General features: G+C 46.5%; 1 protein-coding gene across 6 annotated transcripts in view; it reads right to left on the reverse strand.

The window, feature by feature from the left end:
• LOC5667033 (potassium channel subfamily T member 2) overlaps positions 1-22,014 on the reverse strand; it is a 150,290-nt gene that overhangs the window by 30,818 nt on the left and 97,458 nt on the right. For 5 of the 6 annotated variants that reach the window (XR_009765353.1, XM_061648707.1, XM_061648709.1 and 2 more), the window contains exons 2-4: positions 20,183-20,436; positions 2,709-2,788; positions 1,518-1,617 (exon numbers count right to left, since the gene is read on the reverse strand). Coding sequence is in view for 5 of the 6 variants with exons in the window: in XM_061648707.1 (XP_061504691.1) it covers positions 1,518-1,617; positions 2,709-2,788; positions 20,183-20,436 (434 nt within the window). In the remaining variant the exon portion in view is untranslated. The remainder of the gene's footprint in view (positions 1-1,517; positions 1,618-2,708; positions 2,789-20,182; positions 20,437-22,014) is intronic. The other variant, XM_061648711.1, reaches the window with a different exon arrangement.

The following is a 22,014-nucleotide window of genomic DNA, read 5'->3' on the forward strand; positions in this document are numbered from 1 at the left end:
GAGCGATTGTTTTCGGAACCCCAACACCTCCCGTCACCGCCAACAGGCTCGGGAACGGACCGTTTTTCGTTAGTTGAACCGAGCCGGGTTGAAAAATTAATATTCCTGCCCGAACTAGTCGTCGTCATCGCAGCAACGTAGCACCACCGCATCGATTGATATCGTTTTCGATGGCGCGTTCTTATTCATCTGAAAATGCCATTAAATATTAACATTTCCCCTTTTTCTTCTCTCCCGTGAGAAGGGGGAGAGAGGGGGGGGGGGGGGCTTCTATTCCGGGATGAAAAGTCAGACACGGGAAAAAAGTTTCCATTTTCTTTGTTGCCGTTTCTTTCTCAGGGGGACGGGCATCCTGCTTATGATTGACAACGACCTGTCCAATGTTGCCTGGTGGAGTCGTCGTTTGTGTGTTTGAGGGCACGTGCTTGTAAAGCGGTAAAGGTATCGAATTTGTGTTTCAGAGCAGGGAAAAAGGAAATAACATATTGGGGTTTTGTTGATAACACAGTAACAGAAGTTAGTGCCGTATGATAAAGCATACTTTTTGCATGTTTTTCCCCGAAGCAAATGGAAATTGAAATAACGAGTTTGGTCAAGATTACCATAAACCTGTCACAAACGAATCCGAACAGAGTAGTGAAGTGCTGTTGGGAATAAAAGCTTACCACACCTTAGAGAGACAGACACAAAAGCTTTCAAAAAATGAAGCATGCTTTAGAACACATTACTGTTCTGTATGTGGTTGTAGACACAAACTTAAATAAAACACAAATAAATATGCAAGTACTTGCAAACCTTTTCACCTACACCTGCCTGTTGGAGTTGGTAATGAGTGTGAGCCCCGCGCCCAACCCGAACAACTCAATCTACCGTGACAGGCCATTCGCCAGGCGCGCGGTGATGAGGATAGTTAGTGGTATGGATTCACACCAATCCCCATCCTGCAGCAGCTTATTACATGCAACAGTACAGGCACGCAACGAGCCCGCGCAACGGCAGCGGCAGCAACGGGCCAGGTATTATGGTTCGTTTCATAATTAGGTTAACTAGGACGCGCTTGGGTGTGAGAATGCGGGGAAAAAGGGCTGAAGGACACCGCAGTCATGAGGGGATGGAGGGGTGAAAAAATACACGTCCAAATCCGACCACCACCGCCCGTTCGGCACATCACAAACTGCCTGCTAGTTCCGCACTACACTACACGCCACCTTTCGTCCACTACAAGCCGTTGACGATTATTAACACCGCCATCGACACGGAACATGAAAGTTTAAATTAATGGATTAAGTGGTTTTGTATGCCTGGCTATTGCTGCTTTTGCTGTGTGTTTCCGGGGTTGGGAGAAGGTCACTCCTGGATGGAGTACCGGGAGAGAGAGAGAGAGAGGAACACGTTCGATGAAATAGCTCCACCATCGTTCGTGTTGTACGTGTGAGGCTAGTAGGAGGGCGACATTGATGAATACACGATTCGATATCGATTTTTAATAGTACCATGGCAGGAAATGGCTTACTTACCAGGTTGCGAACGTTGGATTCAGATCCGTAACTACCCGAAATATGTACAGTATGCAGGTTAACAACTTAAAGAATAAATTAGCGATACGTATCCTTAAACCTGTGGGTGAGAAAGAGAGAGAGAGAGAAAGAGAGAAAGAAAGAGAGCCACACACAAAATGTAAGGATAAATTACGACGCAAAAAGCTTGGTTTTCTTTTGGAACTTTACGGAGCTGTATATGTGTATCGAGCAAACGAACCACGATGATGATGATGGGCAAAAGATTCGATGCCTCCGAACCGTGGTCTGATGGTTTTGGTGTGTTGTGTTTCACAGCCACAACAACAACGAAGACACAAAAAAGACGTTAGCCACTGTGTTTCCCAAAAAAACGGAAGCGGAGCAGCAAAAGGGTTTAAATTTTGATTCAATTAGCAGGAAATGGAAGTGCGAGTTGCGAAGTTTCGGTAAATTGGGTTATTTGTGTGTGTGTGTGCGTGTGTGAGGGGCCAGCTACCTGCCAACCAGCTACCAGGCAGGTGGCATGAGGCAATCGATAACCGTGTTTTATGTGAACGAAAAGGGTTGTAAAGATCACTGTTTTAGAGGAAGTGCAGCTGATGTATTACTTGCCTTACCATGGGTTGAGCAATTTAGCTCGAAACACGTCGTGCACGAGCACTGATTAATCGCAGGTCCGGCAGGACGTCACGCGAGAAACGGAAAGGGAGCACTTTATTTTACCGACAGGAGCATGTACTATTGCCCCCTTCCACGATCATATACACACACGGACACACACACACACGGACACACTCATCACCATCACCGGTAATTGATTGTTACTTCGGGAAATTACCCAAAGCACGGAAGGTTAAATTTGGGATGAATTATTGAGGCAAGAGCTGCGCATCGGAGGCAAGCGATGCAATTACTAACAGCGGAGGAGAAGGAAAAAAACAGCGGTGAACATTCAACATTTTTCCAGCACGAATGTAGCGGTGCGGCGGAAAATGATTCATATTTTACGATTCCAGCAACTAACGCGGGGAAGGTTGTACGTGTGTTTGTTGATTTTTCAAATCTCCTTCCCGCGAAAAAAGACCACGGAAGCCGCGTTCGGAGGCAGTTGTTTGGTGCCGTGACCAGGATTCGGGCAAAAGGTAGCGCAAAGGTGTATTTATTTAAGCGCAGCGTTGATTTACTTACTTGATCTTTGATTCTTTATAAAATATAGTTGCAGTCTTTCTTTGAATGTGTTTTCATTTACATAATATTCTACCCGTACTCTGCAAAGAGAAGAGAGAGAAGGAGAGAAAATGATGAGAGGAGAACGTGTATGATCAAGGGGTGGCTTGGCACGCTGGAGGCTAATCGTGGAACGCATTTTAACGCATGATGTGGAACAACCTTGAGTAGCAACGGTTTTAGCACGTGTCTCGAGGAGTCATTCGGGACAGTAATTCGGAGAAATTGTTTGAAGGCCTAGGAAGAAAAAAGAACCTATCTTTCCACTCGATGACATCTCTCTGTGCGCACGTTTACGGCTAGATTTACGTATCGGCAACACACAGTTGACCGGGTTTTGGTACCGGCTGGATGGGGTTGGGTGGAACGCGGTGTGTTGGAACGGCGTATTCGTATTCACTCAACGCTGCAGATTCTTCAAGCAGAAAAGATGTGGATGTTATGGTTATGGTGTGGATTCTGTCTGTCTGTCTGACGCGCTGAAGCTGCTCAGAACAAAGAGACTTTGCCAACGGCGGAACAAGTTCCAAAATCCCCGTGCCACTCCGTGCCACCAACCACCGTGAGTGGTTGCGAGAAGCACCGAACTCGGAAGTTTGTCGGACTACCGCGGGAGGGTCTTTGTTTCACGGAAACCGTGCCCATGTGTGCGCCATGCTGCCGACGGTGAAGGATGTTGTTTAATAAACACGGAAACATACACACACGCACACAGAATAGCGGAACAATACATTTCCCATTCACTTATCCCGCTTCAAGTCAAGCAGATCGGTTTGGGGGAAAGGTTCGACATGTTTTGTTACGGAAGGTTGTTGTTTTGCTATACTTTTGCTCACTCCCCGGGCCCCACCATATCATCCTACATCCCCTGCCAACAAAAAAATGTGACGTAGTACCAGGTCACGAAAGGTACGAAAGTAAATGGAATTGATCCTGGCTGCACACCGTCTAAATTTCCACCGTGACGTCAGTGCCCATCGTGGCGATCGAAAACGTATCGGCGGGGAAAAAGAATGGTCCTTTTGGTTCGCCACAGCCGCAGAGCTATATTTAATCGTTGGGGCACGAAAATAAAACCACCGTACGGCCGGGCTATAAATAGCGCACACCGGGTTCTCTCCACCTCCCCCACGAAAAAGCATAACGCGTACACAGAACCGTCATCTTGTGGGTCATAGAATTCGTCATTCTATCCACTTCACAGGTTCGATTCTTCCACTCCCTCCGGTCCGGATCCTCCGGTGTCTCTCGTGTTTTTTGCGATCATGTAGTTCTTATTTGCTTGCTTCTTCTCTCTCGAATGAGCTGAATCGTCGTCCACTGGGTCGATGACGTAGTTGGCACAATTTCACGCTTGGTTGAGAAAACTTTTAACAAAGAAGCTTACACTCGTCATTCGAGCAGAACACGCCATGCGCCTGTGTCTCGAGTAAAACCCTGCTTGCGACCCCGAACCGGTAAAACAATTCCAAAGGTCACAGTCCGGCATCGCTTCGCATAGTCCAGCCTGCCCAACCCGTTCCTCATCCCCCCTTACACCCAGAGCATCATCATTTACTTCGGTCAACACACTCCAGAGCGCTCCTTCCGGTTGCATTTCCACCCCTGCAATTCCGGACAAGCAGGTTCCACAGGTTCCGGAGGGCATTCTGCTAATCCTTGGCGGGGCATCAAATCAAACAAAACGCAGTAATCGAAGAGCGTTTTGGGGTGACCAAATCCCTTAAGCCGACGATGCAAATTGTGTGCACCGAGCGTTCGTTCGCTGGTACTGGTTTGTTTTTGCGGTCAATCAGCTGGCTTTGGCAGGCTTTTGCAGTGCGGTTGTCTTGCGGAAGGGACTGGGATCGGTTCTGGGACATTGAGAGTAGGAAAGCACTTTGCGTAGTAGTGTATACCGTTGTGTAGGAACGAGTTATTGGAAAAGGCCCAATGCTGGGCTTGGTTATGGGTGGAAGTTGCAAATTAAATGGGATAAAATCAATACACTCTCCAGGGGCGGAGTGAAATCAGATTCGAAAAGGGGCCTGGCTGCCCTTATAGGTTGACAAACAAGTTATTGAAGTGCAAGTGAGGAAGAACACTTTGACATAAATGTCAATGGTTTGAATAATGCATGCCAGAGCGGATGCAAATAGGTTCAGAGAAGAAGGTTAAAGTACTCTGGTTAAACACAATCCCTAACAACTCTTCTTTAAACTGCTTAAACTTACACAAAAGCTCAATCTACCTTTTCCCACTACAAAACTGCCAACAGTGCAAAGTTAAACAGTGGTTCGATTTCGAACAGTAGCTGAGGCTGTTGTATGAAATCATCAATTTAAATTAAACCTCAGCCTGGCAAGCGTCAGCAGCATGCTTCCGGTTTACGAAGAATTGGACCCGCTTTACGGTTTGGCGCAGGGGAAATGAAATTAAATGCGACTGCTGTGTTGCACAACAGCAGCCAGTGAGTGGAGCTTTCCGGTGAAAGCTGAGAAAAATCAATCGCTACAAATGATTGGTAATTGGCAGGGACATTTGCAAGCCAAATCGCCGAGGAAGGGTGTCGGAGGCAGCTGACTTTTGAAACACTCAATTACACACAAGTGCACAAGTGAATTAATTTCGCTCGAAAACCATGTGCTTGTTTTGTGCGAACTGTGCCAGTTTTTGGGCCGTCCTTTCCGTTAGCTAGAAAGCTTTTCCCTGTTACTCTGGGATGCACATGTAAGACACACTGTAAAGACTGTGGGACAAGATTTCGTTCCGTTCGTAGCCGTGTGTTTCGAAAGGCGCTTTTGTTGCTTACTGCCGTTGTTTCGAGCAAAAGTTAATTGAGTTATAAATTCTAATTTAAAACAAACACACCAAACTTTGGCGGTTTTCCATGCGTGCGTGCGTGTGCGTGTGTGTGTGTGTGGGTCGATTTGTGGGTGAAAGACCCGGCGGCTGATCAACTGTTATGATCGTGGCAAAACGGGCCCACCGCGACCATGCCACGAAACAACCTTTTGCCGTGCTCTCGATTTGTTTGTTGACTTGCACTTTGTCTGGGTATTAGTTAATTTGAAAAGTTTCATTTCCTTCGGCGTCACCCGAGTCTGTTGCTGTGTTGCTTGGGAGCAGGAAAACCTTCTTGTTTTTAGGGGTAGTAAAATACCATGTAGTCTTACCGCGCGGTTTGAAATAAACTGTTTTTTCGAGTTGCACAATTGAAGCGAATTGGACGGTGGAGGAGGGTTCGTGTCTTGCACAAGTACAAATACAAAAAAAACAGAGCTTTCTAATGATTCGAAGCACCCCGAGAGATGCTCGAGTGGTTGGAAACGGAAATTAATCGTAGATGGTAGCTCATTAGCATCGGATTCGTCGTGTTGCCTCAAATAATCCAGATCCTTAGCTTAGCTCTGGCACCACCAATTAAAAATGAAGAATGATTGCGATGGTGGCACGAGGAGCGAACGGGCGAAAACGCTGCTCGAAACGATGGGTGCGCCTGGTTGTTTGTAAACGTTGGTTGGCACAAAAAGTAAAAGTTAATATAAAGCGGAACGTTCGGTGGCAGAATCAGTGGCGAATAAAAAGCAGCTGTGTTGTGATGTGATTTTGGGGGATTTTTGAGTTCGAATTACCGCCAGGCGAAGGTGGTAAAAATTGGAAGAAAACAGACAAAACCGAGAAGAAGCTGCCCACGGAACTGGGTCGCATTTTAATGATGGGTTCATTTGCTGTTTTTTTTTGGTAGCTGGTTGGGTTGATTTTTGTTTTGTTTTGTGATTGGGCATCGGCAGGATGTACTGCTTGTAAATTTTTGCGCGCAAAAACAAGCCACACAGTGAGGCCCATTTGCCATGTTGGGACGAAGCGCACGGCTGCTTTCCATTCACGTTTCACGATTCGATTTCGAATCCAGTGGATGAATTCTCTAGAAACGTGGCAGCTGGGAAAGTGTTCCGCTTGCTTCTGCTACTTCCCGCTCTTCCCGGCAGACACAAATCTGGGCGGATAGCTTTCAGCGAAGGTTAAGGGATTTGCATGCGCACGTGCGTGTGGACGCGCTCGGGAATAATTTGTAGCGCGCCAGCACTTCGGGCTCTCTCTCTCTCCCTCTCCGTCCACCACCGGGAATGGGAAGGGGATTTGTAAGATAATAAATTGGATAAATTATGATCAACATTATCGAGATAAGAGCGTCTCCGTTCGGATGCTTTGGGCCGGTGGAGTCGCCTGCCCGATGCCATTGATACGGGGAAAATGCGATTTTTCATCCACCAGTCGCTGTGTCACTAGTCATTCTATCTCGTCGCTGAGAGGCTTTTTGCTAAACCGGTATTCTACGTTCGTGTGCAAAAGCAGCAAACCGGCACACCGAAACAGAGCCTTAAACAGAGCTCGCCCCGAGTAGCACGGTGTAGGGGACTTGATACATGAAGAGATGGCACACTGCAGTGAAGCAGATTGTGCAAGACAAATGTGTGTCCCAAAAGCTGGCCCTGCTTGTTTCTGTGTTCGTCGCGTTGTTTCGTACTACTTGATTTTAGCTACCGCACCGCACTGGTAAGCTTAGCTAAATTTACCGAAAAGATAGATTTGGGAGGATAATGTATCCGTGAAGAAGGAAGAACAAAACTGCACCGGTAACAAGTAGCTTTGTGACAGATTCCCTTCGCACACACGGGACAGTACAGTTGAAATGGTGCCACAGAGCGAGAGAAAGATAGAGGGGCCAAAACGGATTGAATTTGAAAATTCATTTCTCGAAACCAGTGACAGCTATCGCCAGAGAGCTATGGAAAGAGCAGTTCCGACAACCACGGAGCAAAGCCGGGGGGCCGCGTGTGTGTGTGTGTCTCGTGTATGGCTGCCTCCGCAGCACAACTGCATTGGCGCATGTTGCAGAAGGGGATGCATATTTTATCTGGCGGGAAGTACGGTTGAAAGGTTCGTACTCTGATGACAACGAACGGAGCCGCCGACGAGGATGGCGTCGAGCCGTTGCATAATGCAAACGTGTGCTTCGTGGGGAGCTTCTGCCGTGCATTCTCAATGTTTCACTGTGATAATCGTATCATTTTCTATTGTTTTGTTCATTTGCTTTGTTTTTGGAGGAAAATCAATTCCTGTGCTGTATTTGAACTATCCATTTCATCGTTTTCGATAACACTAATTGGCTTTTGGGAAGGAACAAATGTATCTTCCACTACTGTTTTCACACCGAACAAACTGTTGGCTGTTTGGTTCAAACTGTGCCCTTTACATTGTACTCCTTCACCGTGAGCACACCGCCGATTTAAACTTGGTCGAAAAGTTGGTTGAACATCGTTTGCCGCAGCTGTTGCTGCTAGTAATAACGACCAGTTGCCCCGCTGCAATGCGCGAGCAAGGTCACAATGGTGGGTTTCGCTTCCCCAAGATGCATCCCGGGAAAGGAGATTGCAATTTGGCGAATAAACAATGTTGGAATGGTGAGCAAAACGTCTCCCACCTCCACCACCAACCACTCGTTGCACTATTGTATCACGTGGGCAGAGATGGCTTACAAATGCCAAGCAAGAAGTGTCGCTGTGCTACGTTCCCTCCCATTGTTTGTGCTGAGACAGACTTGTTGTTCGGTTAGCAACTTTCAGCTTCCAGAAACAGCAAACCCACTTTTCGCAAACAGCAGCCATTCCTTTGTGGTTGGGCGACAAAGTTTCCCAAATAATGCATCGTACTGGTCGGACCGGGCTGGACGGACAAATAGTGGAGAAGCGCCCAGCATCGCCCAGCATTATTAGAAAGCTGCTAGAAATCTGTGTGCGAGTGGTGTACGGGGTTTTCCTGTCAAACATTCAGGCAAAGTCATTTTCAGCAGCTTCGGTCACAACACAATGGTGTTCGAGGAGAGGTTTGTATTGTGTTCCTTGCGTTAGTATATTTTTTTGGTGTCCAGAACTGCGGTTATTGAAGAATGGCCAGCGTAGAAGATACACGGTAGAGAAAGGAAGGAGAAAATGGAATTAGCAGATCATTTCAAGGCCATCGCTTCTGACACACAACCACTTTTTTTGGGGCAATTTGGTGTGAAACGAGCTTTTGAAACTTTCATTTCTTCAAGTTGTTCCACATTGTTGCCGGATGTGTGCGACATCTTCCTTTCCTTTCTTTTCGGTTCGTAAAAGTGTCAACCGAGTTTCTGGTTGTGCTTTTTCTTTTCGCAATTTTATAGTAATCGGTGGCTGCAGTAATACGCGAATTGAATTACATTTCAGGGTTGACGTCTTTTGTTGATTGCCACTGCAATTACAATAAAAAGAGAACGTCCCAAAACGGGGCCCCGGATTTGATCGCTGTCGCGATTGTTGCGACAAGGGACGGACAGCTGGTAATGATTTATTTTTATTTTTGGTGGGCATTTTTTTGGAATAAACATTGAAAAAAGGTCCTACCAGCGCAACTCGAGCAGAAGTTTGATAGATGACAGCTGTCACAATGCGTGTGTTTTCTCTTCTAGTGAAAGGAATACTCTATTTGTAGGTCTTTTTAATGAACGATTCAAATATGGTACACGCTAAAGGATGGTTCTGTTGTAGGCAAACAAATTCAAGCGCTTCCCGAACTTGCTGTTCTTGATTCTGACCATTAACAATGTTTAGCTATTTGGTGTAATAATTCGGCACGTTTGCTTATCTTAACCCGATCTTCAGGTTGCCCTTTCTGCGTCGTTCCTCAAACAATAATTTCTATTAGTATCTCTAATGAAATGCCACCACTTCCCCAGCAGCCCAGACGCTAACGGTCGGCGTCGGGTATGTGTCAGTGGTGCCCTTGGAGAGATAATCTAACTGGCCGTTTCTCAGCAGACGAGAAAACGATAAATTTGCTCACCATAACCCACGCCGGTGATAGCCTTTTGGCAGGCACCGCAAGGCTCCAATCGTTTGTGCAACAAATCAAAGACGGTCTACTTGAACCGTTTTACCGCAACGTGGCACGATGAGAGCTCTGGCACCGTCTCGACGACGGGGGGGAGGACGGCCGAAAATAATTGCCCAAGCACTTGGGCACTCTCACGGAAACCCGACGCCCGTGCAAGGACCGGTTCGAGGCGAGCACTTCAAATTTCACGCTCATCCAAGCTCATTTTTCATCATTCATTTGCGGTAAATTGAGCCCGCGCCAAAACTGGCCTGCCAAGCAGGGCACGAGCACGAGCACACCCGACGCTTTGGCAAACTTAATTACAAATTTGCATTTCCGTGAGCTTTGCTGTTTCTTCTTTGCTGACCCAGACCTCCAACGCCCCGTGCCCTCACCGTGTGTGTGTGTCACCGGGTGCGTTCGGGAGAGAGATCCTTCCTGGGAAAACGGACGCCGGAAGAGGGACAGCGGGACGAATGTTTTTCACCTGAGAATAATATTTGCACAACCGTCCTGCAGATGAAAGCTCAGGACGGGTCGGATTACACGGAATAATAAGAGGTAATTTGTTTCGGCTTGATGGGGCCGGGGAGGCATGTAAATTGGCATTTCGGAATGTTGTTTCTTCCGGTGTGGTGCTTCGCCTCCCACCAACGGGGCCCAAATCACTTCATCGCACGGTAATGAATGGCGTAATTAAAGTGTAACGAAAAACGCATTTCCATTAAGGCACAAACAGCCAAGCCGACTGTGCGCCGTGCCGTGTTGCCTTGGCCTTGGTTTAATATCCGTGAAATATGGGATTCTGTATAACGGGGTGTAACAACTCTTGCGCCTCTTTTGCTGACAACGCACGAATTTGTAAATGCTGCTTACGATCCCTGCTCACCAACGAGAACAATAGCAAAGAGGTAAGCACATTTTTGGTTCGGCACATAGGGAGAAAAGGGTTTTGCAAGTGAAGCAAACAGTGCGATCTTCTCTTCTGAGGACGCACATGAAGGAGTACAGAGGGCAGGAGAAGAAAATAACGATAATGATACACGTTTATTTGAATGCAAAGGTAGCTTCCAGCAAGGCAAACAAAAGTAATGCTTGTGCTTTTCAAACATCGTTTCTTTTTGGGTTTCTCAGAAGAAGCCGTCTAGCGTCCTTGAGCTTTGAGAATATTTGGAAGTCTCCCACGTGGAGCAGTTCAAGGGCAGTGTGTGATAGACCCAGTGTGGTCACTGTATTTGGATGTAATATTTTAAATAGAGTGGTCAGACACGAGCCCGATTTGCGGAATTTTGCAATTTGCATCGATAACGTATGCTATTATGCACGTTTAGACCAATTTACTTCAATGATGTTATTATGTTATCTGGGCTTTCGTATGTAAACAACGAATATCCATTTTGTAAACAAGCTTATTATGGTTCAGAAATTGACTGTTGATGCTTCTAAAGCGTACTTTACCAGCAAAAACCCCAACCAATAAAAACAAGTTATTGCTTGCGACACAACACACCAGCGAAGAACCAAGGTTATAGGTTTCTCTGAATAGGGGTTTGCAATGAATTGAGCCACACATGAAACCACCCTTTTGCCCGCTCACGGCGATGGGACAATCTTCAAAGATGCTAATCTTCAGACATCATAGCATCTTCTTGTGCTGCTGTGTTGTCGCCGGTTCATTGCATTTAGTCCCCACGGCAAGATTCCGGGGGAGTGTGTGTGTATGAGTGGGAGGCGATTACATGGAAAACCGGTTCATCCTTTCGAACAGATCCATCCACGTGCGAGCATTAAGCGATTAAGCACTTGAAAAGGGCAAACCCGCTGCAACGACCCACAAAACCCCTGTACGTGTATCATCGAAAGTCGGGACAGAACGTTAGCGTTTATGTTAATTTTATGGACGTGTGTGTGTTCGGTAATACGTGTCTAGTAGATAGTTTGTGATGTTCTCTTCCCGGAAGTGAGGCACATGTTATTTGCTTTTGTCACGAAAAATCGGGGAAATTTCACCTGAACGTGGAGGCTGGATTATGGTGGGCCGGGCCAAGTCGGGCCAACCGCGTGTGGTATCGATTTGTAAGGTTATGTTTTTATTCAACGCCACCGGGAACGAGTTGAAGTACACTGTGCTCAAGTGCTCTTAAAGCATGAAAGTAGCTTCAGTTAAGCTCCCAGCATTGTATCCTGTACCACGAGCAAAAACGTTGGAAATTGAATGTAATGTGTGCGAGCTTTTACGGTTGCTTCTCTTACGCCATGAAGAGGGTTAACGTTTGAGGAAGCAAAAAAAAACGACTCCCGAAACAAAGCATGTAGCAATACTTTACCTATCTTAATCTAACATGCCACCGACAGCAAAACCCATGAAGTCCTTTGGGAGAACCGTGTGCGACAAAATATGGTTCATCGAAACGAAAGGAAAATGGGAGGGGAGGGAAACCGCTCAAAAGATCCCTATTCTCAGCATCTTGGAGGATGCGTGAAGGTGTTTTTTTTCATACACGTTATTCCTGCGGTCAAATATCAACCAACCTTCTTCGGGTGTGTGTGGTGTAAAAATGGAGAAAAATGGTAACCCGGGAGCCTGGTAGACACCATAAACGTGTGGTTTATGCCATCTTTTGTTTGTCGGCGATGGCAGATTGCTGTTCTTTTGCCATTCATTCTATAATATTGCTCCATACTCGATCGTTTCGCCTAAAGTTCTTGCTACACACACACAGGGGGCAGGGCGCAATCCTTTGTTTAATGCAGTGCGCTCACACCCGCTGGCTTTTTAGGTTCATTTTGTGGTATGTTATGTTTCTTCCCCTTTTGCCGCAGCAGGAAATCCAGCAGGGCGCGCGCTCGCTCGATAACGGCGCACACTGATAGGGTTATTACGGCGCTTGTAAATTGTAGCCTTGAACTTTCTTCCGACCACCGGGCGCAACACGCAAACACACACACAAAAAAGAGTGCGATGTGATGTCCAAAAGGGTGTGGGTTTTTGGTCGCACTGTTAGTTACCGGAGACGTGCGCTGTCGTTGCTTTCTTTTTTTTTTTTTTTGCAAAACCATATTTTACCATGGAAAGTGAACTCCCAAAATCAGCATGTCACACATGCGAGATGCCCGTAGAGAATGTGGGCGAGAATGGACCGGGAAAATTGTCAGCTCATAGGGTCCATGTGGGTGTGTGTGTGTGTGTGAGGGCGCATTATGGTACACCGCACCCTAAAATGATGAGCCCCTCTATTGCAGGACTGAGCAGCATTACAGTCCCTTGGCTGATTGTATGGGGCGTGTTAGTGTGTGTGTGTGTGGTGGGCTTTGTGACACTAATCATTAGTCAGAATCAGTTTGGGCCCGAAATAAAATAAGCGGGAAAGCTGCTCCATCCGTACGCGGCCGACATGCAGTCCGGATCGTGTCGGCTGGGGGGGACGAGAACGAATGGCTTTGAAGTAGTGCAGGTAATGTGACGTGCGGTTAAATCAGTCCTGTATGGGAATTGATGGTTGCCTGGTATACGTATATTAAGGTCAGTAATAAACATAAACACACTAATTTGGCTTCATGTTTTAGCAAAGGGGATGGCAAGCCTTATTTGGGTTCTGAGAACGCACCAACTAAGTAATGCATTAAGATTGATAAACTCACTGCTGCTACTGGTTGTAAATCCATCATTTGGCTTTATCAGAGCAGCTAATCCTTGCTGAAACTGATAAAGAGAAAGGGGCAATGCTATTGCAAACCGGTTTGTGTTATGCGAGTTGCATACTTCACGGCGTGATTCATGTTTGAGTAAGGTATGCAATCCGCCAAACAAAAACCTGTAAGTAACCTGAGTCCGAAACAAAATTTTCTTGATGAAGATAATTTCCCCAAGTATTTACTTAATCACTTGTTTCTGTAACGTTCCAAACTCCAAACTGCTCCGCTCAGGCGTTCCTCCAGAGAAAAAACATATTCTTCACGGCACATAAACTTCTAACAGAATGTTATTAGCGAACTCCCTACAGATCGCTGCAGTACTCCACCGAATTACCTTCAGTTTGTTGGGTTTTTTTCCTCTCTAGCAAGCAGGTGCATGAGAGCAAATTTAAAAGACAATTAACGAACCGTACGCCAGTTTTATGTGCGCTCTGGGGATTGTGAAAAAGAAACACTCATACGGGGCCAAAAAACTCTTTTTTATAGCAATAATGTTTTCCACACTGCAGTAAGGCCATTTAAAGGTGAGTAGCGGCAACATTACAAAACGCAATAACGATGCGCGCATTGCAAACGAACTTTTACTTCATTTTCTTATCTCTCTGCGAAGCGCTTGTGCTTCTTGGGCCGGAGAAGGGGAAGGAAAATGCAAGGAACGACAAACAATAAATGTTAACAGCGGTTGTGCCGATTTTCTGGTGCAGTTTTGCAGCACTTCCTTTCCAAACCGGCAAACTTGAGCGCGTGAACCATCGGGGTAGTGCAATGTAACTGCCGCACACTATTTATGTTCGGTTGAACAGCGCTGCGGGAAGGAAAAAGATTCCCATTTATGTTCGGGTGAGTTCACCTGGTGTCCAATAATGCCACCAAGTGCGCCCGCGAGTTTGTCACGTTTCGCTTGGATTGCAGTGCGAAAAATTCGAACTTTTCGAAGACGACACTTTGTTACGGAGTTTTGCACCGAAGGGAAAGCAAGTTTTGGTTGCAGTTTCGTTTAGTTTGTGCTGCAGTTAAAAAAGGCACTATACGAACACTGGCAAGAAGATCGATTACATTCGATGAATGAAGGAGCATCGGTACCGATCGCTTCATCAACCCACTTTGGCACACCTTTCATGCTGGCCGTATGCACAAAGGACACTCATAACCGGCTCCATTCGGGCATGAATCGAGGATAATACCCGTACACAGTCGGCGTTTTCCGGTTCTATTTATAGGGACGGTATTGTGAACGCTGTCCTTCTCTTCTTGCTCCTCATCACGCTAACATCATCACTATCTTTCCTCTTGTGTGGATTTAAATTTAATCGAGCCAATGATCATTATGGAAAATGAAACTGGATCTGGTCCAGTCCGACGGCCCAGCCCGTCGGCTGACGTGCGATACGTGCGCTTCGTTAAGGGGTAAATTTCATTTCAAATAAAATTACTCCGGATTAAAGCAAGCGACGCTGCTCCCTTGGCATCGTTGGGGGATTGCCGGTTTGGAGTTGGAACTAGTTTTCACACATGATCTGTACACACGGAAGCCGATGCCTGACTCCAGGGATATACTGCTACTCCAAGGGGGGGAGGGACCTCAGCATGGATTCCATTTAAACTCTCGAAAAGGTAATTCTGTTTCGCAAGAAAAAGCACCACAAACTGTGGCAGGCGATCGAAGTGTTTTGGAAGTGTCAGTGCCAACTTCCAGCATAGTAACCTTGGTATTTTATCGTATGAATCCCATGAGGTCAAGCAGTTGTAGGATGAGTAGCGACTGGTTGCTGCCATAATAAATTCCGCCGGACAGTGAAACGTAGACGAGCTACTCCGTGCTTGGGGCATCGGGACCGCTTTGGCTGCTGCTGCTGCACAGGCACAGGGTTTGGGTCGAAACACGCGCCGGATTCTGCTGCACGGTGTTTTTGTTTGTTTCCGGAGTTTGTTTTTGTGGGTCGTAGATTAATTAGTTGTGGTTGTACATGTGTGCGTGTGTGTTTTCACTGTGTTTTGTTTAGCACGAATGCACGAATTGAAATGCGCTCAACCGAACACTTCACTGGATTGCACCCGTCCGCACGTCATCCTAGTACAGCGGCGACTGTTGCTGTGCTGAAGCTTCTATTTAACACACAGACACATACATACACACGCGATATAGCAATCCATCAGAACTATTCACCACCGGCTCGAGCTGGTTCGAGCGTCAGCAGCCAACTTTGGATGTTATTGTGGAATAATTTTCACATCACACCGATCCCAAAGCGTAGCTTTCGGAGGAAAAAACACCGGCGATCAAGCGCTACCACATTCAATTCCTTTTCGGGGTGGGGGGAGGGTTTCTATTTAATCCACTGGTTCCACAGGATCACATTCACAGCGGTCAGGAAAAACACCCGTCCAAGACGTCACGTGAGGGCTACGCCGGTGGAGTGTAGATAAGAATGGTTCCCTCCTGAAGCCAGCAGCAACACGTTTCGACGCCCGTTGGCGTCATTATCGATAGTGATACGAAGCATAATCAATATTTGCTGATAGTCCGGTATGCTTGATGGGGGAGAGACACTCTTTTTAGGACGTCTGGTGTGCCGCCTGGTGCGCTGAGGCTCTACTCTGTGACTCTGCACAGTCGGCGAATCGATAAGACACGGCAACACATTGCGTTAGAATTGGCTAGACAAATGCGAAACACAGCTCAGTGTGCTACAAATCACGATTAGATACTATAAGGATGATCAAGGATGCACTTCACGGCCAGGTTATGCTTTTGTTTTACTATTGCTTCAACGTTGCACTAACATCACAGACCGTTTCAGGTTCAGCTTTGTACACTCTGGGCTTTAATGCTGGCGATAGATCTCTGCACACACAGAATTCGATTTATATTTGAGAGCCAGGATTAACTTATTTCTTCAATTCTTTGCGGCATTGCTCAGCTGCTTGCACGCGTCCAGGATAGGCTGTCAAACTCAACACCGCAACCGATTTCCGTTTTCAACGACCGCGCGCTAATTGCTTAATTGCGTACCGGAAGCCGTTTTCCATTCTACCGTTTCACACACACACACGCACATGCGGACTCGCATATGCAGCACCAGTATGCAGCAGTTGATGCAGTAAGCATCCCGCATCGGGTGAGAGTCGGCTTGTATGGGACACGCGAGATGAGCTTCGGCTCGCTTGTGCACGCGGTAACGGTCGTTTAGCAACTGAAAAATGTGTCGTTCGCTTGGCTCGGGGAAAGGCGAAACAGTTTTCCTCGAGCCGAAGCCCGCTGTTGCGCGGCTTGGGAGTCCGAGGCAGGGGGGAGGTAGTGTGCGGCACACGATGACGATGATGTTGGAGCGAGACACAGCATGGCGATGGCGTTATGGGACGAAGCTTTTGGGGTTGCTGTTCTGGCTAAACTGTTCTACACGTAGTTAGCGTAGACACACGCGTTATCCGCTTGCCCGATGGCGTGTGAGTGCCGCGTGAGTGACCCTCCGGTTCGGGCTTTTCGTGGAAACAGCTGATCGTGCACTCCGCGCAAGCGAATGAAGTAACGGTAACGATTTGTTTACGTTTTAAATTACCACGTTGAAAGAGAAGCGAGCCGCTTCAGTAGGGGAAATGTAGTGGGAACTCACGACTGTTCGTTTGGTTGGGAAGCTTTTAACACCCGAGGCAAAAAGCTTTCGGGGTTTATGTTTTCCCCTGCGGTGAGTGCCGCTTCACATAGTATGATGTTAGATTGGACTGGAGCTTAGATTGAACAACGTCCTAGAAGGGCTTTCATGCATGGAAAATGCATACATCGGCCCTTCGTTCTTGCCACTCTGTCATACAAAACTGGTCGGACGGTATCGGTACGCTGGTACGCTGATCCGGTCGCCTGTAATGGTACGTAATGCCACTAGGGGATCTATCTCGGAGAAGCGGAAACCACTTAAAGGATAGGTGCTGATACAGCGTTTTCGGAAAGTACTGTGAGCGCTTTTGAGCCAGTATGTATGCTAAAACAAACGCATGCCGGGGGAAAAAGGGCGAAGAACGGGCGTAGGGATTTGTCCCTTTTTGTGTTAGACAGGCATTGAAACATGTTTCATCTGCGCTGTAAAATAATGGTTTCGTAAAATTTATTTAGGATCTACTCAGTATTTTTTTGTCCAAACTCATACATTCACCAGGGAGATTGAGTTTTATTGCTATTTAAACAAAGCACTTAATAATGTACAAGTATCGAGCTACAGACATTGAGTATTTAATAAGGAGTCAATCTAAACTGTTATACGAAAAACGTTAACTGGCATGTTTTACTAGGCAGATTGCATACCTCACGGCGGAAATGAGTTTAACGAGTGTTTAGGGCAGAAATGTGGAGGTTTTGTTGAGAAATTAAAGCAAGATTATATATTCTAATACAGAGTCAATGATGAGCACTCTGTATCCCTTTTGCGTCCATCTTTAAGTTGTTTGCCATCAGCAACAAGTGACGCTGTGAAACGTGCAACAGATGACGATGAAGGATACATCGTCCAATAATCGTGTGTGGGTGTCTGTATCATTAGCCATCTAAAAAAGACCGACCCGTCCATCGATAGCTACGGCATTGATGTTGTCCTCACTCAAGGACGGTTCCGTCACGCGGTTTAGGTTTAGCCATCTTTCCAAAAACCCTTGCTCCTCCTTCCCACAAAACAGCCCTAAAGACCCTTTCGTAAATGAGTCGTTAAACAAAGGCGGGCGGCGTGCGGAAGCTCACGGAAAGGGACTGAAATAACTGACCACCGAATAACGAAGCCATGTTTGTTCAGGATACGGTTAGTAAGTGATATGGATTCTGTTTCGTTTCGGTTGCTAACTCCGTCCCACGACGTTCTCGGTCCGGTGTTTCGTCACCTTCGCTTCCTTCGCTTGTATTTTTCATATCACATGAGAGGAACAACAGAAAGTTGATAAATATTTGATTCGAGTTTCGAGCTCGTCGAGGCATTTTTGAGCTGGCCCGGTGAGTTGTGTTGGAATGTGTGTGTGTTCTGCGGTTCCACGTACCGTTGCGGTTAGTGTAGCATGGCCCCCATCATGATGGCCACCGGCTCCACCACCACAAAAACCCACAGGCGCGCCCCCGTCTGTTTGTGTGATGTGGTTTTTAAAGCGAAAGTATACTTCGCGCTGGTGATCACTTTGTTTCGTACGAGAATGAGCAAGAAAAGAGGGAAACATTAGCACGAGAATGGTGCTGGTCATTACAACTGGCTAACGCAATCCCCATGGGAATTATCGATTCGTTCGGAGCGAATGATAGTTATTAGGACAGGATCGCTGTGAACTATCTTACGTAGGTAATTACGGACTACCTGTCCCAGAGCATAAATCCCACCGGTGAACTTGATGCGTTTATGATTTCGATTGATGGTGAAATAAGTCTCCTGCATGCGCTTCAAGGTGTGAGGGAATAATCGTAGCTCCGGCCACACAATTCGATTATAGTTTAATAGTTCGTCCACAGTACGTGCAAACGAGGAATGCTTTTCCATCCGGTTGCACACTCGGTAGGGATAACAGGTTGAATGTGGGACCAACTGCAGGCGGGTCTGATTGATCTTAAAGCTCCAATAAAATTGCCATCAGCAAAAGCTCCCATTTGCAATTCCCTTTTTGCAGGAAGGGCAACATCTCGATGGACATTGGGGTTTTGCGTATCTCTCGAGTCTCACACAAAATATTCCCTTGAGTAGTAATCTAATTGCATGCTGACACACACACACTGTCACTGGACGGTTGATTAGAATTATGCACAAGCCAGCGGGTAACATATTGGATGTGCATATGCATGTGCAATAAATGTATGGCAAACTGGGGCGAAACGTAATTATGGCGCTCGGTGGCAAGTTTTTGCGGACACTAGGACCGTTACACTGTGGGAGGAAGTGGAATCGTCGTACGGAGTTATCCAAAGTTTGACCATCGTTTCCTGGGGGAGTTTTTGATGTTATTAGGCGCGTGGTTGTTTTCGAGATAAGAGGAATGTTTTGATAACATTTTTGTTATAATTTTCACCCGGAAAAGAAAGTATAATCGAATTGACGGCATTTAAAGTGCATCCTATGCGATAATCGCGTTATTTTGTGTTGCGCATTGCATACATTTAGGCGCTTAGTGTATAATACAAGCTATCTAAACGATCTGATCGTTTCACTTGTGAGAAAATGAAGCCATAAGTCATTGACATGTTTCTTTAATGAATCAATTGGAAACCACTGTCTTAAGAGGGCTGATTACTGTTCATATCGCCCTTCAAACAAACGGTAGACACCAAAAAAGAGACAAAATAAAGTATAAAAAGATTACAGGCTGGCTTTCACCGGACAGGTAGATGGGGAAAAAAGGTAAATAGTGAAACGGAAAGGCGGAAACCCATCCGCTAAAAAAGGTCGGAAGAGAGATAGATAATGCAACGAAAGGAAAAGTTTTTAATGAGAAAATTTCATTATTTTAAGTTTAGCGGTGACAACAAGCGCCGTGCGGGCCCCGTCAATGCGATGAAGACGGAACAGGACAGAGAGAGAGAGAGCGAGATAGAGAGAGCTGTAGAGTAAGTGAAAGATTTTTCGCCTCCCATCGAGGTGAAAGCGGTGCGATTTGGTGGAGATTGGAAAAATTGACAAACTTAATTTTGATTACAGCGGCAAAAGTTTCGGCAGCGGCGCTAATAGACAGGAACGGACAGGTGGCGCTGGTGGGGTTGTTTTTCTTTCGGCGGAGACGATGTTTGGGTAGGAATCACTTTAAGACATTGTACATCTAACGCAGAACACACGCGGAAACTCTCACAAGCTTTTGGGGCGGTGTGTTAGTGTGTGCGATTCTACTTGTGCGATAAATACCTTGGGATCTGCAGCGCGATCTCGTCGAGACTGTCGGACGGGCTCATGGGCGTCTTCTCGAAGAGCCGCGACGGTCCGAGCGTCAGGTGGCTGATGCCGGAGTTGCAGGACACACCACGGAAGACTTTGGCACCGCGCCGTTGCCGCACGCGCTGTTGCTGCTGTTGCTGCTGCTGTTGCTGCTTTTTGCGCTTCTTGTTGGCCTCCTCGCGCTGGAGATTGTGCAACCGGAAGAAGAATAGCGACATGCTGCTCTTTGGCGCACCCCCCCAGGTCCGGTAGCACACGATCACGAGTCGATAATAAACCGACGGCGCGGATGGCGTTGGTTTGTTTGTTTTTTGTTGATGGAGGTGAATTTGGGTAACATTTTATTTAAATAGTCGAAAAACAAACAAAACACAACAACATTTTTACAACAAATTGTGGTTGGAATAGAGGAGGAAAAGAAGTGGAAACAAACGGTGTAACGGAAGTACAGTGTTGTAATGGAACAGAAACACAACGAACATTATACAGCCAGGTTTGCATCATTCATTTGATGGGTTTGAGTTGCATCTAGTTCTCGCACAGGAAAGGCTGGTAGTAGGCAAAAAAAGAAACAGTAGGGACACAACTACAAGCAAAATATACATAGCATGCAACTGGAACGAGCAATATGGGCACATGGGCACTAGCAAACAGCGGAAGCACCATTGTTGCACAGGAGATCAAACGGCCGTGTCCTAACGAACTCTGGCCGGCACTGCTTCGCTATGAACTGGAGTGGAGGTATGATGATGTGTTTGGATGATGGAGCAGCAAGCAAAGCGGTCATGCAAATGAAGCAGAACTCCGTTGCAACGAGGCTTGTCGGATGTGGCATGTTTGTATTGTGTTTCGACACAGTTGTTGAACCAGTTGGGGTAACAGGAAGTTTTGAAAGTAGATATTGATTTCGCACAAAAATGGTGAACATCATCATGTACTGAGCGATGGTAAACGATGCTTTTACTGGTGTCAAGAATTACTGCAAACGTATTTTCGATTCAAATGTGTTTCGATTTTTCAACCAAAACATCCAGTTGTGCTTAACACACTCAATGTCAACTGATACCTTTCAACCAATAATCATTCGTTTCGATTTCGCTATCAGCGATTGCTGTATTCATATACCAACCAACAGTAGCCGACCACGGAATGGAATCGGCGCAAGAGATATTAATTTGTGGCTACGCTTTTAATTAAAGTAATTGTGAGCAAATTCTAGCATTAGCCCGTGGGGGGCACATTTCCATTGCAAAATTAATGATGAAAAATGGCATTTCGCTCAAAAAAACGGAGCAGCAGCGTTGATGCTACTAGCCGCTGGCTTTGGAAATTCAATTTCACGGAACTCGGGAGGCTGACAAGGGCAGGGCGAAAAGCGCATTAAAACCAATGTTGATAATTTCCGAATGGTTTTGTAATTTCACGCTAGGTCAACGAAAGCATAAGCGCACAGCACGACCTACTCCACACGGTAGCGTGAGGCTTGTTTTAAAGCAACAAATCACGAAACGCTTTGTTTCTCCCCTTCACATTTACCATTTGGAGTGTGGGAAGCAGCAGAGAAAAGCACCGGAAACGAGCCAGGAAACACAACAATCGGTAAGTGTCCGGCTAGCAATGCAAATCGTTTCCGTGCGCCACTCCATCCATCGTTCTGTGCTCGGTGGGCGGCGCATGCAGCACTTGACTTACAACAAAGCGGAATGAAAGAAAAACATGATTCTTTGCGAGTTACTAGGAAATGGTAGACGAGGAAGCACCCCCACACTGTTACCGAGAGGCGGGTGGCCATCATTATGCTC

The sequence above is a fragment of the Anopheles gambiae genome, chromosome 2, assembly GCF_943734735.2.
Source record: "Anopheles gambiae chromosome 2, idAnoGambNW_F1_1, whole genome shotgun sequence".
Lineage (NCBI taxonomy): Eukaryota > Metazoa > Arthropoda > Insecta > Diptera > Culicidae > Anopheles > Anopheles gambiae.